General features: G+C 40.9%; 1 protein-coding gene across 17 annotated transcripts in view; it reads left to right on the forward strand.

Moving 5' to 3' along the window:
• Positions 1-14,130, forward strand: part of Apc (APC regulator of WNT signaling pathway) — a 105,157-nt gene that overhangs the window by 79,730 nt on the left and 11,297 nt on the right. For 6 of the 17 annotated variants that reach the window (XM_052741820.1, XM_052741827.1, XM_052741822.1 and 3 more), the window contains 7 exons: positions 362-740; positions 2,350-2,445; positions 3,907-3,960; positions 7,654-7,793; positions 8,503-8,580; positions 9,065-9,181; positions 13,287-13,501. In XM_052741820.1, coding sequence (XP_052597780.1) covers positions 362-740; positions 2,350-2,445; positions 3,907-3,960; positions 7,654-7,793; positions 8,503-8,580; positions 9,065-9,181; positions 13,287-13,501 — 1,079 coding nt within the window. The remainder of the gene's footprint in view (positions 1-361; positions 741-2,349; positions 2,446-3,906; positions 3,961-7,653; positions 7,794-8,502; positions 8,581-9,064; positions 9,182-13,286; positions 13,502-14,130) is intronic. The other 11 variants (XM_052741824.1, XM_052741830.1, XM_052741826.1 and 8 more) reach the window with 4 other exon arrangements.

Here is a 14,130-nt window from a genome sequence, read left to right on the forward strand (position 1 = left end):
ACACATTCCAGAGAAAGAGAGAGAATGTGAATGAGTGGGTATGTGAGAGAAAGGAAAAATTAATTATTTTCATTCATAGTAATCAGTTAGCGTTAGCTGATGCAGGCAAATAGCAATTTCAGTACTGTAAGAACCTACTTTTTTTTTCCCAACAGTTTGCAATATTATTATTTATTCACATAAATCAACTGTGGATGTTATTTTGAAATAGCACTCATCACTTCATCCAGAAAAGTTTTTTTTCTATTTTGTTTTGTTTTAATTTTTAATAAATTTAGTAAATAATCCCATTCATCACTTCATTAATCTGGCTTTTGGGTATTAAAGTCATAATGTGTTTCTAAACTCATTTGGCCCACAGGTGGAAATGGTGTACTCATTGTTGTCAATGCTTGGTACTCATGATAAGGACGATATGTCGCGAACTTTGCTAGCTATGTCTAGCTCCCAAGACAGCTGTATATCCATGCGACAGTCTGGATGTCTTCCTCTCCTCATCCAGCTTTTACATGGCAATGACAAAGACTCGGTATTGTTGGGAAATTCCCGGGGCAGTAAAGAGGCTCGGGCCAGGGCCAGTGCAGCACTCCACAACATCATTCACTCACAGCCTGATGACAAGAGAGGCAGGCGTGAAATCCGAGTCCTTCATCTTTTGGAACAGATACGCGCTTACTGTGAAACCTGTTGGGAGTGGCAGGAAGCCCATGAACAAGGCATGGACCAGGACAAAAATCCAAGTATGTTGTCTATAGTATACATCAATCGCATTGCATGTTTCAAAGCATACGTATGTAAGCTGTAGCTTAGAAACTCTTTAGTTAGGATGCTGTCTTTATGAATAGAAGGGATTTGTATTAGCTAGCTAATGCTGCTAACACATTAAAGGCTTAAATCTGCATTTCCCTAAAAATTTTTAGCAAAGGAAAATGTTATGTGTACTACTGTGCAATCAAAACAGAACAAGCAAATCAGATGTGAGGGTGATATGGCTGGGCAGGCGTTCCTTTCCTCCCACACTGCTTTATTGCTTCCCCCAAAACTGAGTACGCAATTGAAGAGGATGACCTTCCCTAGAAGAGGAGGACCATCATTCAGTCAGGGATATATGAGTAGCAGCAGTCCCTGCTAGAACCTCCAGGCGAGCTTTCCAGAAGAACAAGCCAAAAGAAATTTGTAGTGAAAACTTAAAGCTAGCTGCTTTGATGGCTCGTGTGTGTAATCTTGGCATTTGGGAGATGGAGACAAGAGGATTAGGAGTTCAAGGTCATCTTGGACTCTACAGAATTCAGAGTCAGCCTATGTCACGAGACCCTGTTGCAAAGCACCACAAAAAGAAAAAGTTACTTAGTAGAGCTAAAATCAATGTGAGCAGTTAAGTTGCCTTTTGAATGGAAGGTGATTTTACATAAGTTCCTTCAACTGTTAGCAACGAAGCCGTAACCCTTTACATTTCCTTATCAGCATTCCCTGGGCACACACTACCTGTTGTTTCTTGGCCCTCACAGTAGCCTTGATGTAGTACAAGGAAAGGAAAGGTGTTATTGTCTCCATTGAGAAATGAAACTGAGGCTTATGCTAAAAACACTTTCATATGTCCTTGAGCCTATATAGCAGAGTTTTTCTAAGCTTAATGTAAAGATTATTTCAAATCTTAAAGATGTATAAGAAAAAGAGCAGGGATGATGGTTTTTAATCCACTTAGGGAGCCTTGGAGTGAGAGCTAATAAACACTTTGTTTGGAGAACCTTTCTTTCTTGATGGTGGGGTACCCACAATTATTTAATAAGTCGTATTATTGCTCCTGAAAAAAACTACTTTAAAAATGCTTTGTGTCAAATAGTGACTTGAGACCTTGCATATGATATTAAAGATATAAGTGCATTTTCTTGAATATCTTTTTCTTTAAATTTTTACTATGTATCTATATAGGAAACTTTCTGCTAGGTATCACATTTGTATGCAACCATAGCTTTTAATCCATAACCATCATGGTGACTTACACTTACATTAGAAACAAAATCCAACAGTGTTTTACCAAAGTGTGCTTTTTCTTTCATGGAGTCCTCATTTAAAATGATTACACACATGAGCTAGAGCAAAACCTGTGGGAGATTAGTCTGGCAGGCTTGCTCAAGGCTGGCAAGTGCTGGGCATGCTGGGGCGCAGGAGCCCTTGACACAGTTGCTGCTCCGCAGCTGTGGTGTGTATTCAACATTCAGCAAAGATTTGTCCATCTGCTACCCTTCCATACATTCGGGACACAGTACTAACGCTGCACATCTGAGAAGTGTAATAGCATCCTTCCAAGCTAACAGAGGTCACGGCTTAGGTGATTTTATTTTTCAGTGCCCGCTCCTGTTGAACATCAGATCTGTCCTGCTGTGTGTGTTCTAATGAAACTGTCATTTGATGAAGAGCATAGACATGCAATGAATGAACTTGGTAAGATAAAAAGGTTTCTTAATGCCATATAGATAAATACTGCTGAATTTTTAAAACAACAAAAGAAATTTGTCATTATTCTAAATGTAGACAGATAAGTCGAGATAATGTAAGGCTACTAACTTTGATTGGCTGCTTCCATCCGTATAGGAAAAAGAAAAATAGCACTGGACCCTGGTCTCCAGGGAGAAGGGGTCCTGTACCCTGGTCTCCAGGGAGAAGGGGTCCTGTACCCTGATCTCCGTGGGAGAAAGAGTCCTGTACTCTGGTCTCCATAGGAGAAAGGGTCCTGAATCACAGAAATGTCTGCCCTCCTACAAATCAACTTCAATTTTTAAAATCTTAACCAGAGACTGGAAAAACTTCCAAGTGGACCATCCCTGTCCCTGTTGCCCAGGTAGATCCTGTGTCACCTCTGATGAAGAGGACAGTTTGAATTATTTGTTAAAACATCATTGTTCTTGGCCAGGCAGTGGTGGTGCATGCCTTTAATCCCAGCACTTGGAAGGCAGAGGCAGGTGGATCTCTGAGTTCAAGGCCAGCCTGGTCTACATAGCAAGTTCCAGGACAGCCAGGGCTACACAGAGAAACCCTGGGGGGCGGGGGGAATTATTGTTCTTACCATCTGTCGGTCACTTTAGATGAAGAGTTATTAACATTTTAATTTCCCTTAATGGCTATCAGTATTTTACTGGATTTTCACTATGGTTGAAACTAGTATATGTAGAAAGACATATTCTAATTGAAGTTAGAAGTATTTCATTAATTTTGGAGAAAGTACTCCTTTTTAGGTACATATTATCATACCCTCTAAACCCTGTGTAGCCATTGAGCACCCATTTTTTTTTCATGTAATGGTTTTTCTTTCATTTCTAGATTGATTTTACACATACGTTTACCAGTTGTGTCCCGCTGAGCCATCTCAGCTGGATTCTCTAGTCACCCACACCCAGGCAGCACACACTGAGTTTCTGTCTTGGTAGCGCTGTGCCCATGCTTTTGTGCTGTTCATGTTCCATGACGTCCCCGCCCTGCATTGTGTTCTTCCACCCTCTTCAGCGTCAGCGTCGTTATTCATCGTGTACTGTGGAGTCCAGACTGCACTGCAGGAAGGGTTGCTGTGCAGAACTCTGTGCTCTGTGGTTGCGGCCTGCCTGCCCTCCAGCCATGCTTTTCTTCCCGAAGGCCCACCTGATCCTCTTTCTGTGAAACCTTATTTAATCTTAGGGGTTTTCCCCAGTTCAGTACAATCTCAGCATTTGTGAATTTTTTTTCCTAATGCCAATAATTATGGAAAGGGGTAAAACTAACAACAGGAAAAGTACTCAGTTTTAAGATACTGCAAAGATTTCTCTGTAAGTGTTCGTATGTTCCAATGGACTAGAGACTAGGACTGACACATTAACTATCTGAATTTCAGAATAAAACTTAGACTCAGTGTTTGTTCCTCTTCTTCTTCAGGTAGGAAGGCTACCCGGGGCATTTCATCACAGGAGCTAGGTCAGGGGCTTTCAGGTGAGGAGCAGGATGGGGCCTCTGGGGGTGTGACTGTGGGGACATAGCCACAGGGGTTACCTTCCTCTCACTCCTCGCCTTCAAATTTTCACTGGGACAAAAGAAGAGTAAGGTTTGTGAGTCATGGGAGAGTGTGCGAGCACAGGGATCGGCAGTGAAGAGGAAGGGAGGTGTCGTCCCAGTTAGAGGAGGAGAGCTCTTAAACCTAGACAGTGAGCGCTGTCACCTGTCCACGTCAGGGCTGTTCAATACCAGACGTTCAGATTGTGCTATCAGTGACCGATAGTGTTAGTTCCCAAGCCTGTCCAGAAAGTGTGCTAGACCCTGGAGTTGTCAAATGATTAAGACATTCCCTGGCTTCCAGTGAAAACATAATTTATTTACATTAATATTTCACAACATTTCTAGATCATAATAGTCAGCAGAAGCACTTGCCAGGCCAGATAGATTTTCCAGCCTTGTAGCACACAGACTCCCCAGAGTAGGACCCTAGGAATCCCATTCAATAAACAGTCTATGTGATGCTTATGATTGTGAAACTGGAATATCAGTCTACAAAATATTGATGTGGACCCCTAATACTCATTTTAGAATAGGACATCTCCTGCTAATGATGGCTAGCTAAGCCATGTTATTTAAAAAAAAAAAAAAAAACCTATACTTTTAAAAATTAAATATCTTACTACCTTGTTTTAGTTTAACTAAGAGTCTAAAGTATGGGTTCTGTTTAATATCATTTGAAGCAACTGAATCTTCCTTGTCTGTAAGGTAATGAAACATCATATCAATAGTAAGCCTATCTGGACCACTATTTCCTAACAGATACCAAAGATACAGGAGGATAGACTCACCTTTGCATTGAAACATACTCATTTTTCATAGGGCAATCATTTTTTTATTCTGCCAGCTGTGAATCTGCATCATATTTCAGTGAATCCTTTTATAGTCTTAACTGTGAATTATAGTCTTTGCCTCAGAATTCACTGAATTTTTTTCTTTTTACTTGCCTAAAATTATAAAGGGATCTCTTTTATCTAATATTCCAAGTTTTACTAATTTTTTCATCAGTCATAGTCTTCATAGAATACAGCATATCTTGCTTTAATTTTTATTTAAAATCAAATCCTAAAACTGGTATTTTTGGATACAAGAGTTCTCTGACAATTGAATGCCTTCTTAGCACTTTCTTTAGACCATTTTATCTTTCTTAGGAAGTAATCTAGATACTACACTAGGCAAGATTGTATGCAGAAACAGAGCAGTGTGTTTTACACTGGAACATCTCATCAGTGTCTGGGCCACAGTCTCAGGTCTCAGTGAACTCCCTAGTCAGTGCCTTGCGCCAAAGCATCGGTTATGTTGCTGAATCCTTCTCCTTTACTCTGGCTGTACTTCTCCTTACAAAATACTGATGTTCATTGAAACCAGGCCTTACGCTCCCGATCTCTGTCCCTCTGCTGTATCGTCTGTTCCTAGAGCTCCACTTACTGTATTAACCGCTGTTCAGCCAGTGTTTTTCTGATTCACATCTCAATCTAACTTTTCCCTCCTAAGTTTTATGTGTGCTAGGCAAACACTCTACCACCAAACCCTTGATATGTTTTCATACTACTTATCTGTCATCTTCCTTTTTTATATAGTATTCTAGACACTTCTAACTGAACTCTCACAAATGGAATTTGTCACCTCCATCCCCAAATCTGTCTATCCCAGGGTTCCTTTTAGCATTCTAATAACCCAGTTGCTCAAATCAAAATCTTGGAAAAATCATCCATGACTGTATTGGCATCTCCTACATTTAATAACTAGCACTTTAATCCTGTTTCTTGAGTATATCTCAAGTCAGGCATGGTGCCACATACTTGGAATCCTAGTGCTTAGGAGGCAGATGGGGTTGATCTCTCTGAGTTCAAGGCCGGTCTGGTCTACATAGGAGTTCCAAGTCTGTCGGGGATGCATAGTGAGACCCTGTCTCAAAAACAACAACGTGTGTGTGTGTGTGTGTGTGTGTGTGTGTGTGTGTGTGTGTGTGTGTGTGTGTGTGAACATATATAATTGCTGTTGCTCATCGTGACACAAGACACCATTGTCTCTCTGGTTCTACATACTTTGTAGTACTTCCAGTCCTCAGCCATTCTTCACACTGCACTCATCATACTCTACTTATAATGTGCCTCTAATTATACTCCTTTTCCTAACTTCCTTATCTGCTCATTTTTGTAGGTTCAATTGGTGGCCTCTCCTTGTTGGGCCCTTACACATACTGTTCTCCTGCCCAGAGGACTTCTTTGTCTTCCTTGCCCTTACTTTGTTAGATACTCAGTCATCCATTAAGCTTCACCTTAAACTTGGTGACTGTACTTACTCATAATTGCAAATAGATGGAGGAAAATCTTCATAAATATGGTTTGGATTTTCTTTATACAAATTAATTTGCTTGCCAGTGTTCAGAGAATTGCCTGTCATCTCTTCTTGTCATAAAGGTCTGCATGAATCCTCTATACTCTAGATATAGTTCTGAGCTCAACATAGAATTTAGCTTCCTAAGTTTGCAAAGTCTTCTGCTGATCTTTTCGTGTTCTTCATAAAATGTTAGTGTGCTGGGCTTTCAGGCTTGCAACCTGCTGAGACTTACAAGCACATTTTTTTTTAAATGCTTGAGCAACCTCTCTCTAACAAAACAACATCCCAAGTCCCGTGGTGATTGATGTTGATGATGAGTAATCCTCTAACCGTTCGTGTACATTTTTATCTTTCTTTTATCCTCATCCTCACCATTTGCTTCACTTTGTTTTACAGCCCCTTCCTTTATTGTCTTTCGTTTTCCTCCCCTTATATTTTCTCCCTTCCTTTCTTCCTAGTGTTGACCGCTGTGAGCATTGTCAAGCACACCTGCTAGTTAGGTATTAGAAGAAAAACACTGAAGCCTGGGATGGTTAATATGTTGTAGTATCCAAGGGAATTAAGAGTAATTTTTTTTAAAAGAAACTTTGTAGAACTTTGTAGTTGGTTGAATAGACCGTTCTTTTCATGAAGTAAGTCTTGCTTCAAGCACAATTTCATTTAAAAGTTTGGCCGGGCGGTGGTGGCGCACGCCTTTAATCCCAGCACTTGGGAGGCAGAGCCAGGCGGATCTCTGTGAGTTCGAGACCAGCCTGGGCTACCAAGTGAGTTCCAGGAGAGGCACAAAACTACACAGAGAAACCCTGTCTCGAAAAACCAAAAAATAAAAAAAATAAATAAAATAAAATAAAAGTTTCATTATCCCTAAGGATACTTACTTGACACATTAAAAAAGTATCAGGCCACAGTATATGACAATGAAAAGTAGTTTTAAAGCCCTTATAATAGCAGTAAGTTCATTTTTCTGTTTAGGTTTAGGAAGACCAGTGTTAACGAAATAGCTTTTACTGTTGGCAAGTCACAGTGTGTGTCAGTGAATAGAAAATAATGTTTATTTCATTCAGTAAAGCTAGAGGCTGGAGGGTGGAGACACTGGCAGAGAGTGTAATCATTGTCAGTTGTATTTTATATTACACAAAAATTGTTTACAACAGTTCTGTAGCTTTTAATTCTAAAAGCAAATTTAAATCATGTATTCTTATTCTTTGAGATTTTTTCCCCTGGTTTTTAAGTTGCCAGTTTATTTGATTATAGATTATTATATTTTTCCTTTTACCCTTGTTAAATTAGGGGGACTACAGGCCATTGCAGAATTATTACAGGTGGACTGTGAGATGTATGGGCTCACTAATGACCACTACAGTATTACTTTGAGACGGTATGCTGGAATGGCTTTGACAAACTTGACCTTTGGAGATGTTGCCAACAAGGTATGTCTTTTATAAGATTTACTTCTTAAGGTAGCTCAGTTAGGAGTTAATTTATTTTCATAAAAACAACTTTTCAAACTAAGGAAACAAAGAATTACTTCTGATTTTTTTTGGTGTCTCCCACCCCACCCCAGTTGAACAATGACTAATAAAAAAAAAAGCACCGTTTCCTCACTGCGTATTCCTACTTAGTAGGTTGTCTCTTGCCTAAACAAAGCAAGTGTGCACCTGAGGAGGGCACACTACTCACCACAGACAGCTGGTGCACCTGAGGAGGGCACTGTACTCAATACAGCTGCACCAACAGCACTGCTTCTCAGACTGGGGATGTAGCAGAAATGGCAGTTCATTCACCCAGAAAGTGCAGCTCGCCAGCACTATAGAAAATCAGTTAATAAAACCCTGTCCCCAGGAGTGAGAGTAAAGTGCCGTGACAACAGTTCACATATGAGTCCATCACCCAGAGCACCATGCTCTACCCTTTGCTTACCGTTCTTGGGATTTTGTTTGGTTTTTCCAGTGAGGTAGAGGAAATAGACAACAGAAACAGGAGACGTCTGTCTTTCATTTAGGTAATCTTGTTCTGGGTCTCGTACAGGTAAAGTAACATTTATGATTGAAGTAAAAAGCCCAGGTTTGAAATTGAGTAGCTAGGAAGCAGCCGTCTCCGGCTGGCTGGCTGATGTCCTGCTCCCGTCTACCGTTACAGGCTACGCTGTGTTCGATGAAAGGCTGCATGAGAGCACTCGTGGCCCAGTTAAAATCGGAAAGTGAAGACTTACAGCAGGTACTGCTTAGAATTGCTAATGGTTTTCCTGGGTAGTAACAGGCTAATGTGCTGGTTGATATTAAGCTTTGGCTCAGTATTCAGTAGTTTTCACCTGCAACCTTTCAATACATACAGATACCATACTTTGATCATGTAGCTGGAACATTCCTAATCCAGAATCTGAAACTATGCTGCTGTGGAAAATCTGTGTTCTGAAACTGTTCTATGCACTAAGTTATTAAAATACTGTAAAAAGTTACCGTTGGGTTATACATGTAAGATTCATACATATGGAACATAATGTCATACCCAGGGAATCTCACACATATACAAATATTCAAAAAGCCAGTTTTAAAATCAAAACACTTACGATGCCAAGCATTTAGATAAGATGTATTTAACTTGTAATAGATACCTACTCTTACCGCTAGCATTAGAAGCAAAAAGGTCACTAGTATGAATCATTTTATATGCAAATTATTCTAAACTTGATTATTTGCAGGTTATTGCAAGTGTTTTGAGGAATTTGTCTTGGCGAGCAGATGTAAATAGCAAAAAGACATTGCGAGAAGTTGGAAGTGTGAAAGCATTGATGGAATGTGCTTTGGAAGTTAAAAAGGTAATTTTTGTAATGTCCAGTACTGTAATAGGCAATCCACCTGCCTCTGCCTCCCTAGTGCTGGGATTAAAGGTGTGCACCACCCAAGAGACCCTGTCTAAAGCAAGGTGGGAGACAAGAACCAGCACCAGAGGCTGTCCTCGGTGACTGGCACGTGGTGGCATGCACACACCTATACTCACCCAACTCTCACAAACACTTGCATACTCATCGTACACATGGACACAGAGCCATGTTTATGTGTACATAGGTTCTGTATAAAGATGCCTTTGAAACTGCTAAATAGGTGACCAGGACTGATTCTTTAGGAAAGATCTGAATAGCCACTAAATGCTGAAAAGGGTACAGGATATCATTTGTTATTAAAACTACAGTGAGATGCTATAATACATACCATACTGACTTAAAGATAAAAAATAAACCACACATCAAGGTTGTTGACCAGCTGGAGGCATTCCGTACTGTTGTTGGGAATGTGAAATTATATAAGACTTAGGAAAACATTTGGACGGGATTAAACATGTAATTAAGTTAAACATACACCTTCCAAACTACCTAGCCATTCCATTCTTAAGAATTTACTCACAGGAGCCGGGTGGTGGTGGCGCACGCCTCTAATCCCAGCACTCGGGAGGCAGAGCCAGGCGGATCTCTGTGAGTTTGAGGCCAGCCTGGGCTACCAAGTGAGTTCCAGGAAAAAGGCGCAAAGCTACACAGAGAAACCCTGTCTCGAAAAAAAAAACAAAAAAAAAAGAATTTACTTACAGGAACAAAAACTAATGTTCTCACACAGATTTAAACATGGATGTTCTTCATAATTTTGTAATGGCCAAAAGTCAGAAGTAACTGTAATCACTCTGTCATTAGGTAAACGGTTAGCAAGCGTGAAGTATATGCATAATGAAATTCTTCACAGCTATTAAAAGAATGAACTGGCTAAACAAAGTATTACATTCCTGTAGCCCCAGCCTATCCAGCAGGGTATGGTGGGAGGATTATTCAAGCCCAAGAGTTCAAGACCATCCCAGGCAACATAGTGGAGTACTGGCTTAAAAAATGAGAAATGGTATGTGCGTGTTTATGTCTGTGTGTGTGTGTGTTCATGAGTGCGTGTGCAGACTACAGGTAAGTGTAGGATGTCTTCCTCAATCCCCTTCACCTGGTTTTTTGTTTGTTTCTTTTCAAGACTAGGTCTCATGTAGCACAGGCTGGAACTCACCGTGCAGCCAAGGATGACCTAGAACTTGGGATCCTCATGCCTCCACCTCCCAAGTGCTAGGATTACAGGCGTGTGCCCCACCCCTTGTTTTACATGGTCCCAGGATCAAACCCAGGGTTTTGTGCATGCTAAGCAAGCACTCTTATCTGCTGAACCATATCTGTAGCCCTCCACCTTATTTTTATATGTATGTCTGTGTATCACATGCATGCCTGGTGCCCTCAGAGCCCAGAAAGAGGGTGTTGGGTCCTATGGAAGAGCAGCCAGTGTTGTTAACTGCTGAGCCCTCTCTCCAGCCCCTGTTTTTGGTAAAGTCCTCTCAGTGAACCTGGAGTTCATCTATTCAGCTAGACTGGCTAGACATCTTCCTATCTTCACCTTCCCAGGACACACTGCCACAGCCAGCCTTACATGGGTCTTCACCTTCCCAGGACACACTGCCACAGCCAGCCTTACATGGGTCTTCACCTTCCCAGGGCACACTGCCACAGCCAGCTTTACATGGGTTTTGGGGAGACTCAAACTCAGGTGCTCATGGTTGTATGGCAGGCATTTTACCAGATGAACCGTCTCCCAGCCCAAAGCAAATTATTGAAAAATAACAAGATTATTTTAAAAGACTTCTCCAATTAACTTTGTTTTTGTTTGTGTGCATGCTTGTATGTGTGTGCTTTTGTGCATGCCTATGTGGACATATGTGGAGGTCAGAGAATCTCAAGAGTTGATTCTCTCTTCCCACTGTGGGCTCCAGGAATTGAACTCGGGTCATCAGGCTTATGTGCTTTTTTGTTAAACTATCCTGCCAGGCCACCAGTTACCATTTGAGTGGGCTCGACAATCATCTGCAGCCTGTGTGGTTTCTTTTGTTCCTGGAGTTCTCTTTAGCTTGTACTTACTGAAACTCGGACAGCAGCACCAGATAAAAGTCCGCAGAGGGAGAGTGCTAGCTGGCTTCTTGAGGAGGAGGCTAGTGTCAGAAGCAAGGCAGTAGCTGTCCAGGGCCTGGGGTGGAATGAAAAGAGAGGTTGAGAGGCATCTGAAGGAACCTTGGGAGATGCTAAGGTTTGTTACTTGATTGGAGTCTGTATTTACATCCAAGTGATAAAAATAGGTGAAGGATGTACAGTTTATTTCCTTCGGGAATAACTCGGTACAATTTCAGGGGAAGTGAGTGCTCTGTGCCGCATACTCTGCTCTGCTCTTAGAGCTGGCTCCTTTCCCCTGTTGTCTTCGTCTCTAGACCTTTCTTACGTTCCAGCCGTCCACAAAAATCCACATACTTTAAAAATAAACAATTCCCTATGGCTTGTAATGACTGGAGTATTTCTTTTCCTATAACAGCCAAAGTCCTGAATGGGTCACTGCGTCGGTCCCCTCTAATTTACTCCCGATACTTTTTCCTTTGTCTCAAAATCGACTGCGGTTTATCTGGTCAGGTTCTCTCCCTTCCCCGTCAGTCACTGTTCTGAAGCTCCTTTCCTTATTCTCCCTCTAATCATTTCTTCTCCTTCTCAAGCCCTTCCCTGCGTCCTCTCTCCTCCCGTCCATGTCGACTACACACATGGCAGGCCGCCCCGCTCCACCTGCAGCCTGTCATCATTCATGCCTGCCGGAATTTGTGCTGGGAAGCTCGTTTGATGCCGACCGGTGGCCCGGGGCCTGAGGTGGCATCTGGGGAACATCTGTGTTCCGTCCCTTGGTCTCCCACTGTTGAGTCAGTTGCAGTTTTGCTCACGCGAAGTTTCTGACACCTTTCCCGTTGATCATCCCACCTTTACTTTTACTTTCACACTGTGACTAGAACTGGACTCAGGACCTCCTCCCTGGTGTGTGCGTGCGTGCGTGCGTGCGTTGGGGTTTTGTTGTCCTTTTGTTTGTTCTTGTTTTGACTCTGGGTCTCATTAGAGAGGCTGGCTTTGATTTTGTAACAATCCCTGCCTTAGCCTCCCAAGTGCTGGGATTCGCAGGCATGAGCCACCACACCTGGCTAGTGAGTTCCATGACACTGGCCGTTTAGGTAAGGCTCTGTATGTCTGCACAAGACACTAGACTTCAGACTCCAAGTAAAGTAACTAAGACCCTGTTGGGCATTTAACTTGATTCTGGTGTTCCTCTCTACACCGTCTGCCTTTTCTGCCTACAGTGTTGTCCCTTGGCGCGGGATTTGTATGAAATTCGGGCTGCAGTAGCCTTCTGTTTAGAGTGCTGTGTCGCATCTGTATTGTCTGGAGTGTTTCTTGCAGTGATAGGAACAAATACATTTCTAGTGAAGATTCCTTGATGGTATCACAGAAAGAAACACGCGTTTGGAGTGTGACAGATTATGACCGGATATCATTAATTGTGTATCAGAGTGTTTCTGTGGCATTTATAATTTTTTTTATATTAGGGGACTTGTGCCTTTTCATAGTTACTTTGTTTCTTTAGGAATTTTAAGAATTTGTACATATTCTAGTACTTTTCAGAAGTTACATTTTTTTAATCAACAGCACATGAATACATATATTTGTTTTTAATTATATAACCTGCTCTGCAGTGTGTTGTCATTTAGTACTTAAAATATCCTTCTATATCCTCGTGTAGTATATGAAGGTGTTTGAATTGAGTTTCTGTTATCCTGACAATATTATCTTGTGATAGTGAATATCAATTCTGCTTTATACTCTGGTTCATTAAAGATACATGTCTAACATCTAAACACTTAGAATGAAGGTCATTAGTTTAATACTGTGTTGTATAGGAACAGCACTGACCTAAATTTTATTTGACATTGCATGAAAGTGTAACTGAAAAATGCCTGATTTCCTAGTGAGGAATGTGCAGAAGGGAGACAAAAAGAAAAAAAGAGTCTAACTAAATGATACATCCTCTGTTCATCATTAATAGGAATCGACCCTGAAAAGTGTCTTGAGTGCCTTATGGAACCTGTCCGCTCACTGCACGGAGAATAAAGCTGACATCTGTGCTGTGGACGGAGCACTTGCGTTTTTGGTTGGCACGCTCACTTACCGAAGCCAGACAAATACTCTAGCCATTATCGAAAGTGGAGGTGGAATATTACGAAATGTGTCCAGCTTGATAGCTACAAATGAAGACCACAGGTACCAAACAAGTTTTATATTCCTTTTAAATGGATTATTATTACTATTACTATTATTATTTCTCTAGAAAGACCTGATTGTAAAATGTTTTATGTCATTATGAAAGCTTTAAGCAAAATGTCCTTACTGCAGTGCAGTCACAACTCCTAGTGTAACTCATTTGCATGGTTTTTCTAGTAAAGTCTGAAGTGTCTTAATAGAAACCTACAAATAAAGCAGTAAATGGTAGTTAGGCTGTACCTCTCATCTGTAGGAAAAAACGAATAAAAGTCAAAATACTTTTAATTTTCCCTACCTATTTAAATTACATAAAGGAATATAAAATTAATTTTTAAGCAAAGAAAAAACTCCTGAGTATGACCTAGGAAGCATAAAGGCTCAACATTCATTTTTCTAATGACACTCAGGTGTCTTAACCTCAGTCATTAGATTACTTAATCATCAGCTGTTTATCCAGTCTACTGAACTGTGAGGCTTCAGAAGTCAGTTCAGAGTAGGGCACACATTGTTCTCCTATAAATGTTACATTTTCATAGTGCATATCAATTTTGTTTGATATTCTCATCTTTAAACATGTATCTTTTATGACAACAAAATATAGATTTTTTTCACAACTTACTAAGCTTTTG

This window comes from Peromyscus californicus, unplaced genomic scaffold, assembly GCF_007827085.1.
Source record: "Peromyscus californicus insignis strain IS unplaced genomic scaffold, ASM782708v3 Scaffold_17__1_contigs__length_78620276, whole genome shotgun sequence".
NCBI classification, from domain to species: Eukaryota; Metazoa; Chordata; class Mammalia; order Rodentia; family Cricetidae; genus Peromyscus; species Peromyscus californicus.